This window comes from Xenopus tropicalis, chromosome 4 (assembly GCF_000004195.4).
Source record: "Xenopus tropicalis strain Nigerian chromosome 4, UCB_Xtro_10.0, whole genome shotgun sequence".
Classification (NCBI taxonomy): domain Eukaryota; kingdom Metazoa; phylum Chordata; class Amphibia; order Anura; family Pipidae; genus Xenopus; species Xenopus tropicalis.
This window is the reverse complement of record NC_030680.2, coordinates 104,785,751-104,800,315: the sequence shown is the minus strand read 5'-3', so window position 1 is coordinate 104,800,315 and position 14,565 is coordinate 104,785,751. Positions and strand designations below refer to the sequence as shown.

At 36.1% G+C, this 14,565-nt stretch overlaps 1 protein-coding gene across 4 annotated transcripts in view; it reads right to left on the bottom strand.

Annotated features, from left to right (window-relative positions):
* The window catches only part of tgfbr3 (transforming growth factor beta receptor III), a 119,398-nt gene that overhangs the window by 41,327 nt on the left and 63,506 nt on the right, over positions 1–14,565 (bottom strand). For all 4 annotated transcript variants that reach the window (XM_018093619.2, XM_004913724.4, XM_004913725.4 and 1 more), the window contains exons 5-9: positions 10,503–10,686; positions 9,687–9,855; positions 6,395–6,542; positions 813–1,005; positions 274–569 (exon numbers count right to left, since the gene is read on the bottom strand). In XM_018093619.2, coding sequence (XP_017949108.1) covers positions 274–569; positions 813–1,005; positions 6,395–6,542; positions 9,687–9,855; positions 10,503–10,686 — 990 coding nt within the window. The remainder of the gene's footprint in view (positions 1–273; positions 570–812; positions 1,006–6,394; positions 6,543–9,686; positions 9,856–10,502; positions 10,687–14,565) is intronic.

Below are 14,565 nucleotides of genomic sequence, written 5' to 3'. Positions count from 1 at the left end.
ACTCAGTGGGCATCTTGGTCTTAATCAAACCATGTTGCCATGCCAAAATATTAAATAGGTAATCCATACTTCCAAACTGAACAACCCTTCAGATTGTATTGTTGGTAAGGATAGATATCTTGGAGTAAATCCCTACCAAGGCACTGAAATAAAGTAATGTTTGATCACTTGAATACAAAAGCATTTCTAGGTATTTTTTTCTGCACAGGTTTTGCATATATATATAACCTGACTAAATGACTTTTGAGGTTAAGTAAACTAAATGTAAAATACCTGTAGACTTTCCTTTTCTACTGAAGCCTCCATCTTCTGGTTATCACATTTCACAGATAGGGCTATGTTTATATTCCCCTGGACTTCTTCAGGTTCCTTGGGTTCTGGAGAAAGCTCTTCAATTCCAAGACCGTGAATTATTGAATCCAATATGTCTTTTGAGGAATGTGCAGCCTCTCCCTCCTTACCATTCTCTCTGTCTATTGGGCTATATTTCTCGGGTATAAAAGACTTATGCGTATCTAGCAGCTCAATTAGCTCTGGAGGAATTAAATGGTCATCTTCATCATTCAATTCTATAAAAATAAAAATGTACAGATATCAAGTAAAATATTCATATATACAAGAGTAATCCATAGCAGTCCATGTTAGCTATATTTCTTTTCATTCCATCACTGACAGAGAGTTATATATAAGAAAAAAACTAACATGAAACAGATGTTTTGTGTCTGCAAACTGTATGTAGCAAATAATTTAAATTAACAGTGAATATCAACAATGACCAAGCTGTAGCATACTATCCAGTATTTAGCACTTACCTATGTCATCAAAGAGTCTAATATGGAATTGATTTGCAATTGGTGCATAAGTGTAGGAAGTTACAGGGCTAAATCCCCGGTCAAAGGCCCATTTCATTAAACTTGCTTTAGTCGATGGCATGTTAGGGATCACTGATTTGCTTGTGAACAAGGACTTATCAGCATCTTTTCCAAAGCTGACTGTATTCCCAGCCTGCATAAAACAGCAAAAAATATTGAAATGCCTAACTAAAAACACAGAACAGTGTTTTATTTCAGAGCATTACTTATTAATGGGATATTTCGTACTAATATTTTGTATATTTGAGCAGCCAGTAATGTGCAACAGTATAGTTAATTGTATGCACAGGAATTCTGCCTATGAATAAAAGCTGCTATCTCATCTGAGGTATATTTTTTAAAAATGCAACAGCTGAGCACAGTGATCATATAAAGATAACTATAGTGTTGTTACACTATATGGAGAATGCTTTATTTGAGGCATGCAGTATGGGTGATATGCAGATAATAAATGCAGACCACATTAACCACTCTGTGGTTCTTTAAAATGCTTGTGGGAGAAAAGGGTATTTTACATGATTGTATTTCTTGGAAAAAAAAACATGTATAAGGAATTAGTAGGGCATATTTAAGAACAAAGGCTGTATGTCTGTAGATTAGCCACATAATATACAATTCAATATATATTTTTCCAAAGGTTTATCTCAAGCACAGCCAAGGGGAAAAAACACTGAAGATTTTGCATTACACAATATTACAAAATAAACCTATAGAAATACTTATTTTAAAAATTATTTTTAAATTTTTTAGAAAGAATCTTTCATTTTGTAGGGCTTTCTGCCCAAATTATATATGTATCTGAGCCTGAAAGAGAAGGCATAGTTTTTTACTAATACAGATAAAAGACTTTAGCTGTGACGGAGCAGCAACCACAGCATGAAGTGCAATGAAAGCTCTAAATGCCCTGTTGCAAAATAGGTGAAAATACTAATATTAGGAACTCACAAAGCTTCCCAGTGACAGGATGAATAAACATATTTCTGCTTTTAGAAAATCTTCCTTTATATAAATCACTAGGGCTCGGTGTAGAAGCATTCTCCTATCCTTCTACCAACGCATAATTCCAGACAACACAATGTTTCGCAATATTACAGAAGCATTACATGTGCCTACTGCCCTGGAATAGCAGACTGCGATTAGATATAGCGTGAAGCATCTGATTATGTACACTTCTTTTAAATGAATAAATATGCCTCAATTACTAACATCTGTAAAAATATTTATGACCTTTATCTTCTGCTTTGGATTAAGAGACCAAAGTGGAATCAGATTTCAAGTCTGTTGGAGCATGGTCACTGCCAAGCCCTGCAGAATTAGATCATCAGGTACACAAACGAACGCATCTCACTAAGCCCACTGTTTTCTGTCTGAATCTGTAACCATGCAAATTACTTATATACTATATATATATATATATATATATATATATATATATATATATAGAAAAAGGCTGAGGCACACACTTATAGGGATAACAACCTGGGTGCAAATCAGATAAACAATGTAAATATGTAAAAAATGCTGATGCACACCAGGAAAATTTTATAAAAAAAAAGATACTTAGTTTATTTAGATCGACGTTTCGGTCCTCACCCGGGACTTTTATCAATAAAGGTTGATAAAGGTCCCGGGTAAGGACTGAAACGTCGATCTAAATAAACTAAGTATCTTTTTTTTTATAAAATTTTCCTGGTGTGCATCAGCATTTTTTACATATATATATATATATATATATATATATATATATATATATATATTTTTTTTTTTTTTTTGTGGCTGAGGCCAAGCTACCTATTAGTGCCAATGGTAATCAGTTATGGAGAAAGGAAATACCGTTGACAGTAAGCTTTCTGGTACAACTGGTGCCAAAAATTCCTCATGTGGCATAGGTAAGCAAATAAGAACATACCTTCGTTTCCAGGCTGCACAAACACACAAATCCACTAACACTGGGGCACATAGGTACAACTAGAATCATTCATGAAATTAAATTAATCGAAAGTTTACAACTAGTAAAAACATTTCTTTGAATCAATAAACTTGCCAGGGATGAAAGGCTTTGAGTAATAAAGAGTAATGAAAGTAGTTTTTAAACATGACCAAAGTGAAACTTTCTTTCTAAGTCAGCTTAGGCCAATGGTTTACAAATACAGATCCAAGTTTATTTAATTTCTAGAAAAAAAATATTTATTCAGAACAAAGTTTACAATATATAAACAGGATGAAAGAGCTTTAATTAGGGTTATTACTATAGAAGGTTTGAGAATTAGTTTCAAGCAGGAATATAAGACTAGGCTGTACTGTAAATACTGCTCAGAGGCTGCACATTGGGAAATGTACAAAACAGTATATACAATTTCTGGAACAGGTTCAGGACCTTGGGTCTTTCTGTAATTTGGATATTCATACCTTAAAAATAGGATTCTTTTGCCTACAAGATCAAGTACAAGCTACTGTTTTGCTATTACTGAGAAAAGGGAAATGATTTTTAAAAATTTGATTTATCTGATTAAAATTGAGTCTATGGGAGATGACCTTCCTGTAGTTTGGAGCTTTCTGGATGACGAGTTTCCAGATAATGGATCCCATACACGTACAAACTATGTAAAAATTGATCTTTTATGTCATACCCTGTAGCTCAGGATATGAAAAAGTACACCTGTTTATTATAGAGCTTTGTTCATATGAACGTTTATTACCTTATAGAGACATACATGTATTATATAATACCACAGCTTATTGCATGCATAGAACAGCCCTGTGCAAGTACATTAATACAGTTATGAAAAATTTGAATTGTGGAAAGCTGCAACATTCATTCATCCACCCAGTACTTACAAATAGATGGTGTAGTTGCTAATGATATACAGTATCTGTGGACAAGGTCACAACAAGGAAAATATGAGTTATTTAATGTATTTTTGGCATTGAGTTTCTCAAATTATTGTATATGGGGTTACAGCAGTAATTTTGCAATGGATGAGAATATTTCCCCAACTTGGGCTGGATGAAGTTAATTAGCAAAGTATTTAAGTGGACCTGTCACCCAGACATAAAAAGCTGTATAGTAAAAGCCCTTTTTAAATTAAACATGCAACCCAAAGTAATTTTTTTTATTAACTAATCAAGAAACTTGAAGGTCAAGAAGACCTAGATTTCAGTGCACCAGTTTGAATTGTGAGAAACATTTAGGTCAGTTTAAATTGCACTGAAAATCCTCCGCTATGAAACTAAAAGGGAAATTTCTGTGTCTTACACTAAGCATTATAGTACTCCTTTTGTGAAATGGAGCCTGTTCTTTGATGAGCATAATGTATCTCCAACAAACTACTAAACAGTTAACTAATAGTACTAAGCAAACAAAGTGATAGAAATGGGCACTGTGTGGCCTGAAAACATGATATGCAAGAATTAATAAAGGTTTAGCACCTTTACCTACTGATTGTGTTCTTCTCACTGTGCTATTTTAATAGAGTGGGATTAAGACACAACAGGGCCGGAACCAGAGGCAGGCAGAAGATGCACAAGCCTAGAGCGCAGTGGTAAGGGAGCACCAGGCATGTACCTCTTCTGCACCCCTAGTCCGGTCCCTTGTCCTCTCACTATCTGTTCCTAAATTCTTCCTGGCCCCCCCTCCCCGTATGTGCATGTGCACAAGTGCGTGGTGGGTGCGGGGAAGCCGGCCGGGTTACCTAGGGTGCCTGGCTGCATTGGCCCAGGGTTGAATTTGGGGACTTCACTGTTTGGAAACTACAAATACAAGGTCCACTTGATAGTCTACTAGTATACTTTTAAGGAGAACTAAAGCCTAACTAAAGAAGTAGACTAGAAATGTTGTGCATTATGTTTAGCCTTCTGTACCAGCCCAAAGCAACCACATCCCTTTAGCTGGGAAGATCTGTGCCTCCAAATATGCCCCCAGTAGCTCCCCATCTTCTTTTCTGCTGATTCCCAGCAGATGATCTGTGCTGCTGACAGATAATGAGCATAGGGGCCAATGCACAATATACTGTAACTATAGAATATAAATGTCACCTATAAAGCTGATTAGTAAATAATACAGCTCTGAAACCATTGCAATTAGCATCAGAATGTAATTATTATCCCTGTAGCATAAGCTTATATAACAGGCCAACCTCATTTTCTATTTGATAATTTGAGACAACCCCTAAGCTTAGCTTCTCAACAGCTGCTCAGAGCCAACTGAACATGTGAGTGTAGCAGACACTTTCCAAGATGGGGAGCTTCTGTGAAAAGTCTGAAGTCCTGGATCATTGCTGCTGTTGAGATGCTGAAACTTCAGGCTTTAGCTATATTCATTCACAGCTTATATCATGGCCCACAATCTTCATGCCCTCTCAAAAGAAATATGGTCTAAAAACAACAGGCTTATATGACATGACTAGAATGTGGGGATAGTCTAAATGAAAGAAGCTGAGAGCAGACAATGTACAGTAGAAAAGAAACACTGAGAAGCTCATACAGAACATACATATCTGATGTTAGTGAGGTTGCAATGATTGCAAGTAAACATGGCATTAATACCTATAAAAAAATTCAAAATGTCCTATATGAAACACTCATGTTTTGTTGCATTTATAGTAATAGATTACAAAAATGTAGTCATGATAACAGCAAAGCACAACATTCTACGATTTTCATGAATTAGAGTCGATAAGAATAACACGGCATATAAACTATATTTAGTATCCTATAAATACATTAAGACTAGAGATACTACAACACTCAAGATAACTTTAGCCCAGAAAGGTGTTAGAATGTGTGTTATTGTAAGTGAATTGATAAAAATCTGTCATCGGAAACAGGCTGCATGTTCCAAATGTGCAGACAATGCCTTGTTTATTCAAGCTTTTGAGGTATGTGTGCAAGGCATTAGTCCAAGATGCAATCATATTTGAAAAATATTCTTCTGCCAGAGATTTTAGTAGCTTCTTAATGGACCAGAGGCACAATCCTGCAACTAGAGCTGTGCACTTCCAAATTTGACTTAGTATTTTCTGAAATACCTAGGGAGCACTAGCAGATATTGCACACTGCCGGCATAGGTTGAGTAAATGTAACCAACTTCCTAAAGGTTTAAAAAATACACCAAAAATGTGATTTCAAGAGGTTGATAAGAGCTGAAGCACTGGGCACCGGACACCCGACACCGGTCTGATGTAATTCTATTTGCAAACATAGGTTGGAGCAATCCAAAGTTGCTTGTTGATAAGAAACTTGGTGTCAGACTGCATGGTAAATAAGACTGCTGTAAGTACTACAGGAATACAACGGCAAGAGAACATATGAGCAGTGAGGCAGAATAATTGTACCAAATGAAGGTTTACACAATTCAGAAGTTTATGGTGATAAACTTAGGCACGGCTTTATTATAAAAAAATCTATTACTTGGGTTACTGTGTTTTAAAGATAGCCAAGACTAAACTTAAAAAAGTCTTCCTAAAATTCCATGTCTCTATTGAGACAGTTATTTTACTCACAAGAGACTCAGAAACACTTACCAGTACTTCCAACTTTCCCTTAACATTATGTGTCTTGATAACCCAGTTGACAGCATTTTTGCACTTGAGGATAAGAACAAGATTTCTGGCAAGCATAGAATCTGAATGAAGTGGTCTGATGTCAATTATTATGTCCACCTGGAATGAACTGTGAGTAGAGAATTGAAAGTAAGAATTGAATTCCAAATATACTCTGTTAGCATACTTGTTGTAATTCATCATGTTCCACTGTGTTGCCAAAAATGAAATACTGGAGCTTTAGCTTAGTAAAACTCTTAGTTGGAAACAACACTGACTGAGGTTTAAATATCAATTAAGGGTACAATGTATAGTCTTGTAAAATGGAACAGTCACAGGTTTATTTCTAAAAAAAAAAAAAAAAGAAGTACAGCATGATGAAATTATTAATACAGTAATGTATTTTTATTTATTTCTCACAGAGAGGCCAAATGTATTAGCCTAGGCCCATCTTCAAGTAACAACACCTAAAACAGAAAATGGTTTTATGTGTGCTCACCACCTTTGTTGAATGGTTTCAATTAGGTAGATTAGGTTACAATTAGGTAAAACTAACACTATTATGGTACCTGCTATAGGAGGAGTAATAGTATCCTATGTTTACTATACCTGACTTTCAAAACTGGCATATTAATTACCATTCCAATTTTTAGGTAAGCCTTCTCACTTATTACAGGTATAGGGCCCCTTATCCGGAAACCTGTTATCCAGAAAGTTCTGAATTAGTGAAAGACCATCTCCCATAGACTCCATTAAAAGCAATTAATTTTATTTTTGTAAAATGATTACCTTATTTTCTGTAATAATAAAACAGAACCTTGTACTTGATCCTAACTAAGATGTAATCAATCCTTATTGGGGGCAAAACAAGCCTATTGAGTTTCCTCAATATTTAAATTATTTTTAGCAGACTTAAGGTATGGAGATCCAAATTACAGAAAGATCCCTTATCTGGAAAACCCCAGGTCCCGAGCATTCTGGATAACAGGTCTCATACCTGAATACATTATTTAACGAGTAAGAACATAAAATATGTCTAAACAGTTGGTCAATAAAAATATACCTGAACAATGGTATGGGAGCAAATTCTCTGGGTCTGGCAACTGAAACAGGAAGTGCCCTGAAAATCAGCTAGATTTGGATATTATGGTTACAGACTATGAGAGGATAAAATATAAACATTGCAATTAATGGGTCAGTGTTGCCAAGTTTTAAAAATAATCTAATGGAAAAATAGCTTTTTTTTAAAACACACAGTAACACCACAGTGTTTCAAATATATATTTAAAATGTTGAATCCTAAAATATATGGAGCATTATAAACTCCAGCTTCTTAGTGCAGTATTTTAAATTAAGCTCATGAGTGGATCTTCCAGTATAACTTATGACCATGGCTCAAGTACAGTATGTGTGCTGAAAATTTAGACATATGCAGAATGTAAAAGTGTCAATGCCACCGTTTAAGGACAGTCTCCTGTATGCTAAGGACATTTGACATTCATTATTTGTAATTTGTATTGATGGCAGAAAAAGTCTGTTCTGCCCTTGATAGTCTTATCTACAGGTCTGTTCCTTCCTTATAACAGCTTTATTTTAATTACTCAGACAGCATGCATTGCCATTTGTCAGGCTGTCTGGGCATCAGTAACCCTGGGTAGAGGTATAAACAGGGTGAGCAGCTTTAGTTCTCCTTTGATGTGTCCTCCTGTAATGTGTGCTAAATATTTTTTTTCATAAATAGGATTAATTTTCTCCCTAGCTGATTACTGTGCAATGCAAATTGATTACTGCTGAAATCAGCTTCTTAGGGCTCTGGTACACGGGGAGATTAGTAGCCCGCGGCAAAACTCCCTGCCCGCGGGTGACTAATCTCCCCGAGTTGCCTTCCCCCTGCCATCCCACTGGCGAACATGTAAGTCGCCGGCGGGATGGCAGACGCGGCGGGGCGATTTCGGGAAATCGCCGAAAAAGCCTTGCGAGTCTTTTTCGCCGATTTGCGCGAAATCGCGCCGCCGCGTCTGCCATCCCGCCGGCGACTTACATGTTCGCCGGTGGGATGGCAGGGGGAAGGCAACTCGGGGAGATTAGTCGCCCGCGAGGAGGGAGTTTTGCCGCAGGCGACTAATCTCCCCGTGTACCAGAGCCCTTAGGGTGAAGACACACAGAGCTTCTTAGTAGCAGCTACTTGTCATGGCTATTGAATTGCCTCTGCTAAACACACATAGAGACAATTATCAGTAAATGATCATAATTGTCTATTTTAGTAGCCACAACACAGCATGAATGAAAAAAAGTTATGTTGGGGGACTCACAAATAATGAATTAAGTATAGAAACTGTAAGAGAAAAAAATAGGATTCGTTAAACATCCACTAACTGCAATAGTTCCTCTTGAACTATTTTTTTAACTTGGCAAAGAGCTATAGTTTACAAAACTTTTTCCCATGCTATAATGAATAGTTTCAGGCCAATGAAAATAATTTGTAAGCCTCACATTAAATTGCATTGTGTTGTTTATAACACAACGGTTTAGTTTATATCTTACGTCTCTGTACCACAAAATGCTCAAAGCAGCCAAGCACATTCTGATGGACTGACACACTGATTAAAGAATGAAGGCTCTGTAATATATGCCCATTTGTTAAAACAACTTTCTAACTGTCAACAAAATAATAATAAATGTGCTAACATTTAAACTGCTTAAAATCCATCAGGATCCACTAGTTCGAATTTTAATAAATCAATCCCAAAATATCTCAGTTTCATATGTTCCTGAACCATGCAGTCTAATGAGTCTGATTTATGATGAAGGAGGCTTGCCCTCTGTGCACATGTGAGTTGGTTAAAAGGGTTCACCTTTAAATTATGTAGACAGTGATTTTCTTAGACCTTTTTTTAGTTTTTGAATGATTTTGCTTTTGCTTCAGTGACACTCAGATCTGGAATTCAGCAGCTATATGGTTGCTAGAGTCCAATTTACCCTAGCAACCAGACAGTGGTTTGAATAAGAGAATAGAAGATGAACAAGAGAAGGTCTGAATAGAAAGATAAGCAATCAAGAAGTAAAAATAACAATAAAATTGTAAACATTTTTTGTCAGATAGAGAGTGGCAGAACTTCAATACTAAAAAAAACAAAAAACAATTGAAAAACAACTAAAAATAGGGTCTTTAATAACATACTAAATGATAACTTAAAAGTAAACCACCTTAATATCAACATATACGCATTGTGCTTCAAAAAGATTGTTGTGTTTCAATAGCAGATAAAATTACCTGTATTGTTTGGAGCTTGGAGCATCTAATTCAATTATGTGAACCTCCCTTTCCTCATTAGATGCTGTTAATTTGCAACCTTGAGCAGGCTGAGGCTGAAGATAACGAGCAAGGTAATTCAGAGAAAGAAAATTCTTTTCTATTTTACATATCGAGGGAAAAACTGGATCTATATAAAAAAAGAGTGCAGTGTAATTAATATATACAAAATGTAACAACCTTTTGCAATAATTTTTATTGTTCTGATTATGTTGACTTTGCAATTCAATTAATGGGATGCTACCATCATGTTATTACCCCCTTTAATTACAATACCAATAACATTTTACATAAGATTTAATGCATTTGGCTCATTATAGGTCTAGAATTCATGTGCGAATGTAGTGAATGTTTACAAGCCATCTCAGTAAAGGCTAGATGATCTTGCTTTGTCTTGTGGGACAGTGGCTTTCTTTCTGAGACTATAGTGGTTCACAACATGGAAGGCAGAGAGTGCAGAGACCTGTAGTTTTCCCCATGAATTCAGTGCTGCCTGTGTTGGGAGAGACTAGCGAGTGGAAACTCATAGTTCTTCCCCCATCATGGCCCCCAACTTGCTTGTCATTAACACAGGCCACAATGGGGCGCCATTCTTATCGACAGAGCTCTGGCAGGGCCTAAGGACAGTACTGGCCTGCACCCACTGATTCTGCACACAATAATTACCACTTAATAGAAGCCCCAACTTTCAAGCAAAGTTCAAGCTCTATAATGATTACAAATGTCAAGTTGCAGTCAATCAATCATTATATCTACATACATATGCCATTAACATACCTTCACCAACTTTGATATAAATATTTTTGGACAGTTTTGCTTCGGTGAACGATGTCACTGCTTCATAATTCTTTTGGGCCCACTGCAACAGATGTTCATTTCCTTGAGGAAGATGTTTTTCGACTGTTTCTGTAAACATGGTAAAATTTTCTGCCTCGTATTTAACAGAGGAGCCTTGAGAAACCTAGAGGAAATATAAATGTAATGACATATTTACTTCATACATATTGCCAACATATGGTTTGCTATTGTAATTTCCTTTTGTTTGGGAAATTTAAATATTTTAGTAATGGCTGAATTAACTTACTAAATAATAAGCTAGACCCTAACTAAGCCCCCGCAAAACTGCAAATAGTTACGAATAGTTTATGTTTAATCGTTTTGGTACTTTTGGTCTGTTAGTACTTACTACAACCCGCTGTCACTGAAAGCCTCACTCTCCTTTACAAAATCATTGCTTCAAAAGTGCCTGTTGCAGACCCATTGTTAGATACATTGGATGCCTGTATGCCGTAGCTCAGTGATCCCCAACCAGTGGCTCGGAGGCAACATGTTGCTCACCAACCCCTTTGATGTTGCTCCCAGTGGCCTCAAGCAGGTCTTCATTCCTGAAGTTCTAACTTGGAGACAATTTTGGAGGCATAAAGACCATGGGTACTACCAAACAGAGCCTCCTGTGGTCTGCCAATCCACATAGGGGCTACAAAATAACAAATTACAACCTGTTTTTGGTCACCCCAGGAACTTTTTTCATGCTTGTGTTGCTCCCCAACTTTTTTTAAATTTAAATGTTGTTCACAGGTTAAAAAGGTTGGTGACCCCTGCCTTAGCTTAAAGGGGAACTCTCATGAATATGCCTAGACAATTGTGCAGTGAGCAAAGTGCAATTTTGAATGTAGTAACTTTTGCACATCAGTGTTAATAGTCTCCATGTAAGATAATCTTTGCACACACAGTCAAAAGAAAGGGAACAGAGTTTGCAACATAACACAAACTTGTAATTCAATTCTATTCAATTCAAGTTTCTCTTAAGGGGCAGGTTCACCTTTAAGTAAACTTTTAGTATGTTATAGAATGGCCATAATAATAAACTTTTCAATTGGTCTTAATTGTTTATTTTTTTTTTTATAGTTTTTTTAAATTATTCAGTCTTCTTCTAACTCCTTCTAGCATTCAAAAGGGGGTTACTGACCCCAGCAGCCAGAAAACAATTGCTTTGTGAAGCTACAGTTCTATTGCTATTGTTATTCATATTCCTGTCTCATTCAAACCACTCCCTGGTTGCTAAGGTAATTCAGACTCTAGCAACCAGATAGCTGCTAAAACTCCAAACTGGAAAGCTGCAGAATAAATACTTAAATAATTAAAAAAATACAAATTAAAAAAAAGACCAATTGCAACTTGTCCAAGAATATTGCTCTCTATATAATATCTCTAGATCATACTAAGGGGCGTATTTATTATGCTGTGTAAAACTAATTCGCCGAAAAAACGGAGTAAAAAGCTGTGTAAAATAAATGGAAAAGATCTCCATCTGAACGCTGGATATTACGCCGTTATTTTCCATAAGAAAAAACGTGTAAAACAATTACGCCGATTTTACACCGTTTTTATGCCATTTTTACATGCTGAAGTCTGGTGATGTGTGGCGAATTTTCTCGCCGTTTTTTACACAGCATAATAAATATGCCCCTAAAAGTTAACTCTACCCCTTCAATGGTTGAAAGTTAGAACTAAGTGTCCTACTTAGTCTTTGAGGGACAAGTTTAACCTGCAAACACAGAACTGCAACATTGCTGTGCCAACTTGAGGTTTTAATTCCCAGAACATATAGCAGTAAAACTGTACTGAAAGTGTTAGGCTTAAGAATGCCTAAGAATATATCAGAATATATGCAGTGCCACATTACTTCACATTTCATGGCTCTATTAAATCAAAGTACCTAAATGCAACGCCAACTTCACAGTAAAAGCCCAAGAACAGCAGTGCATGTATATAACAAATGATACAGATCATATGGCTGTATACATGCAGATCCAGCTTCATGTTTAATGCTCATAAGCAGTATAAATGTTTTGGATACATGTTTCCACTCAGGCACTCCCAGGTAGAACAAATTCAGCCAGGTGCAGTGACTACGGTGAATTTGGGTCAGTCCCTGTTATTTAGGGAAAAATGGGACCCTTATGTCAGCTGTATGAAATTAGAAAAACATTGAAACATAATAATAGAACTAAACAAATTGCATTTTAAAATGTAAATGTTAGCAAAACGGCAAAAATAAAATGTAAAAACCAATTAAATTGATTATTTGTGTTGTACTGTTTGGAAACAATATGTTAGTAGGAGTAAATTACCCCAAACCATATCTATCCTCCTCCATGAACAGTGCCTCACCTTGGTATCTCTATGCCATATTGCTAGTTAAAAAAAACACACATTTATTTGGGTGCTAAATGTTAATTAATCTAATTATAATTAAATTTCTGTTTTTACAACAAAAAACATATTTCTTATTCTTCTCATTCTTACTCATTTTTTTAACAAGTGTTGGACTGGGCATCCAAAGGTGGGTGGGTTCTCCCTGGCCGTGCAGGGTCCGGGGCAGGTTGCACCTGGACCAGAGGATTTGAGATGTGAGCAGTTTTGGTGTGGGGGAACCTGTATTGCTTTTTCCAGACTGGCACCTGTATTTTTAAACTATTTTTTATGTTTGAACTAGCCCTTAAACTGTGTGCTGTGGATATATAATCTTTTCATGCAAAGGTGCACCAGGTAATCTCAAGTTTAGGGCGCACTCTCACAATACAATTTTTAGAAAGCACTACATGCTATAGGTGTTATTTGGGACTACAGTATCTTATAAGTGCTGATGGCCTATTAGGGCCTGGGTACATAAATAATCCTCAAATACCTCTTGCAAGCCAATGTAATGTTGTCTTCTATGCAATAAATTGTGACTATTCCAAAACCAGAGAAGACATGTTTATTACACACTTACTCTGGCCCACCTATGGACCCACATATATGTAGCACATTGTGTCATTTGCAATAAAGACATAACAGTAATATATCACAATTAATACAAGGAGAAGGAATGAGAACTAGCACAAGAAGAAAAAAAGATGTGATGGAGAATGGAAGAACGTGCAGCCAAAAAATGCACTAGATGATACGTAAGAGCCAAGAATAAAATGAAGAATTGTTAGTAGAGTGCTGTGAGTACCATAGCCTATAGCTGTCACTGAATAATCTGCCATTCTTGCAATTCCATTATTTACTGTACTCACTGTAAACATGCATGCAAATAATATGTATGGAAATAATGTGCAATAATGTGTGAAATGTGCTGTTCCTGCACCCAGTGCTGCCTCCATTGCTGTCTTTGCTCTGGATGCCAATACCTATTGACCTTGCTAAATAATATAGTCAGCCTGGCACCCAATCTAACATATGTGCTGGTGACTATGAAGAAAATTTCATTTGTATTACATTTCTGGTCTAAGTCATTATCAAGATAGATGCCATCCCTTAGATTACAATGGTAAATTAGAGGAGCAATTAGTTATGATAGTTTACATACTGATCTGCTTCATTTTTGCCAGTAAAACAACTTTCCTTCCTGTTTGTGCAAAACTGTTTACATTTTAAATTCCCTTATACATACTGAGTCACTGCTTGTTTTTTTTCTGGCTTATCTTTAATTTATCTGGTTTTTAATTCACCTAGGACTCTTTTTTCCTATAGTTAAGGAAGTCACCTCTCGGCAAAGGATTTACATTATTGCTCACCATTTAATAAAATATCATTCTACTTTGAAGGGATATAAGTTGGTTAATTTATTTTGTTTAGTAGAATTAATCACTGCGTAGCAAGAGGTATTACTTCGTTAAGTGTCAAATCCAAGAGAGCTCATTCAACAAATGGGCAGCCTAATGAAGAAACCTTTGTGAGAAGGGGATTTTGTATCTTTGTTTAGATCTTGGTATCATCTAATGTACTGCACATGGATTAAACGAAAAGCCTAAGAAAATGGTCAAAACATTAAAAACTTTTAAAAACT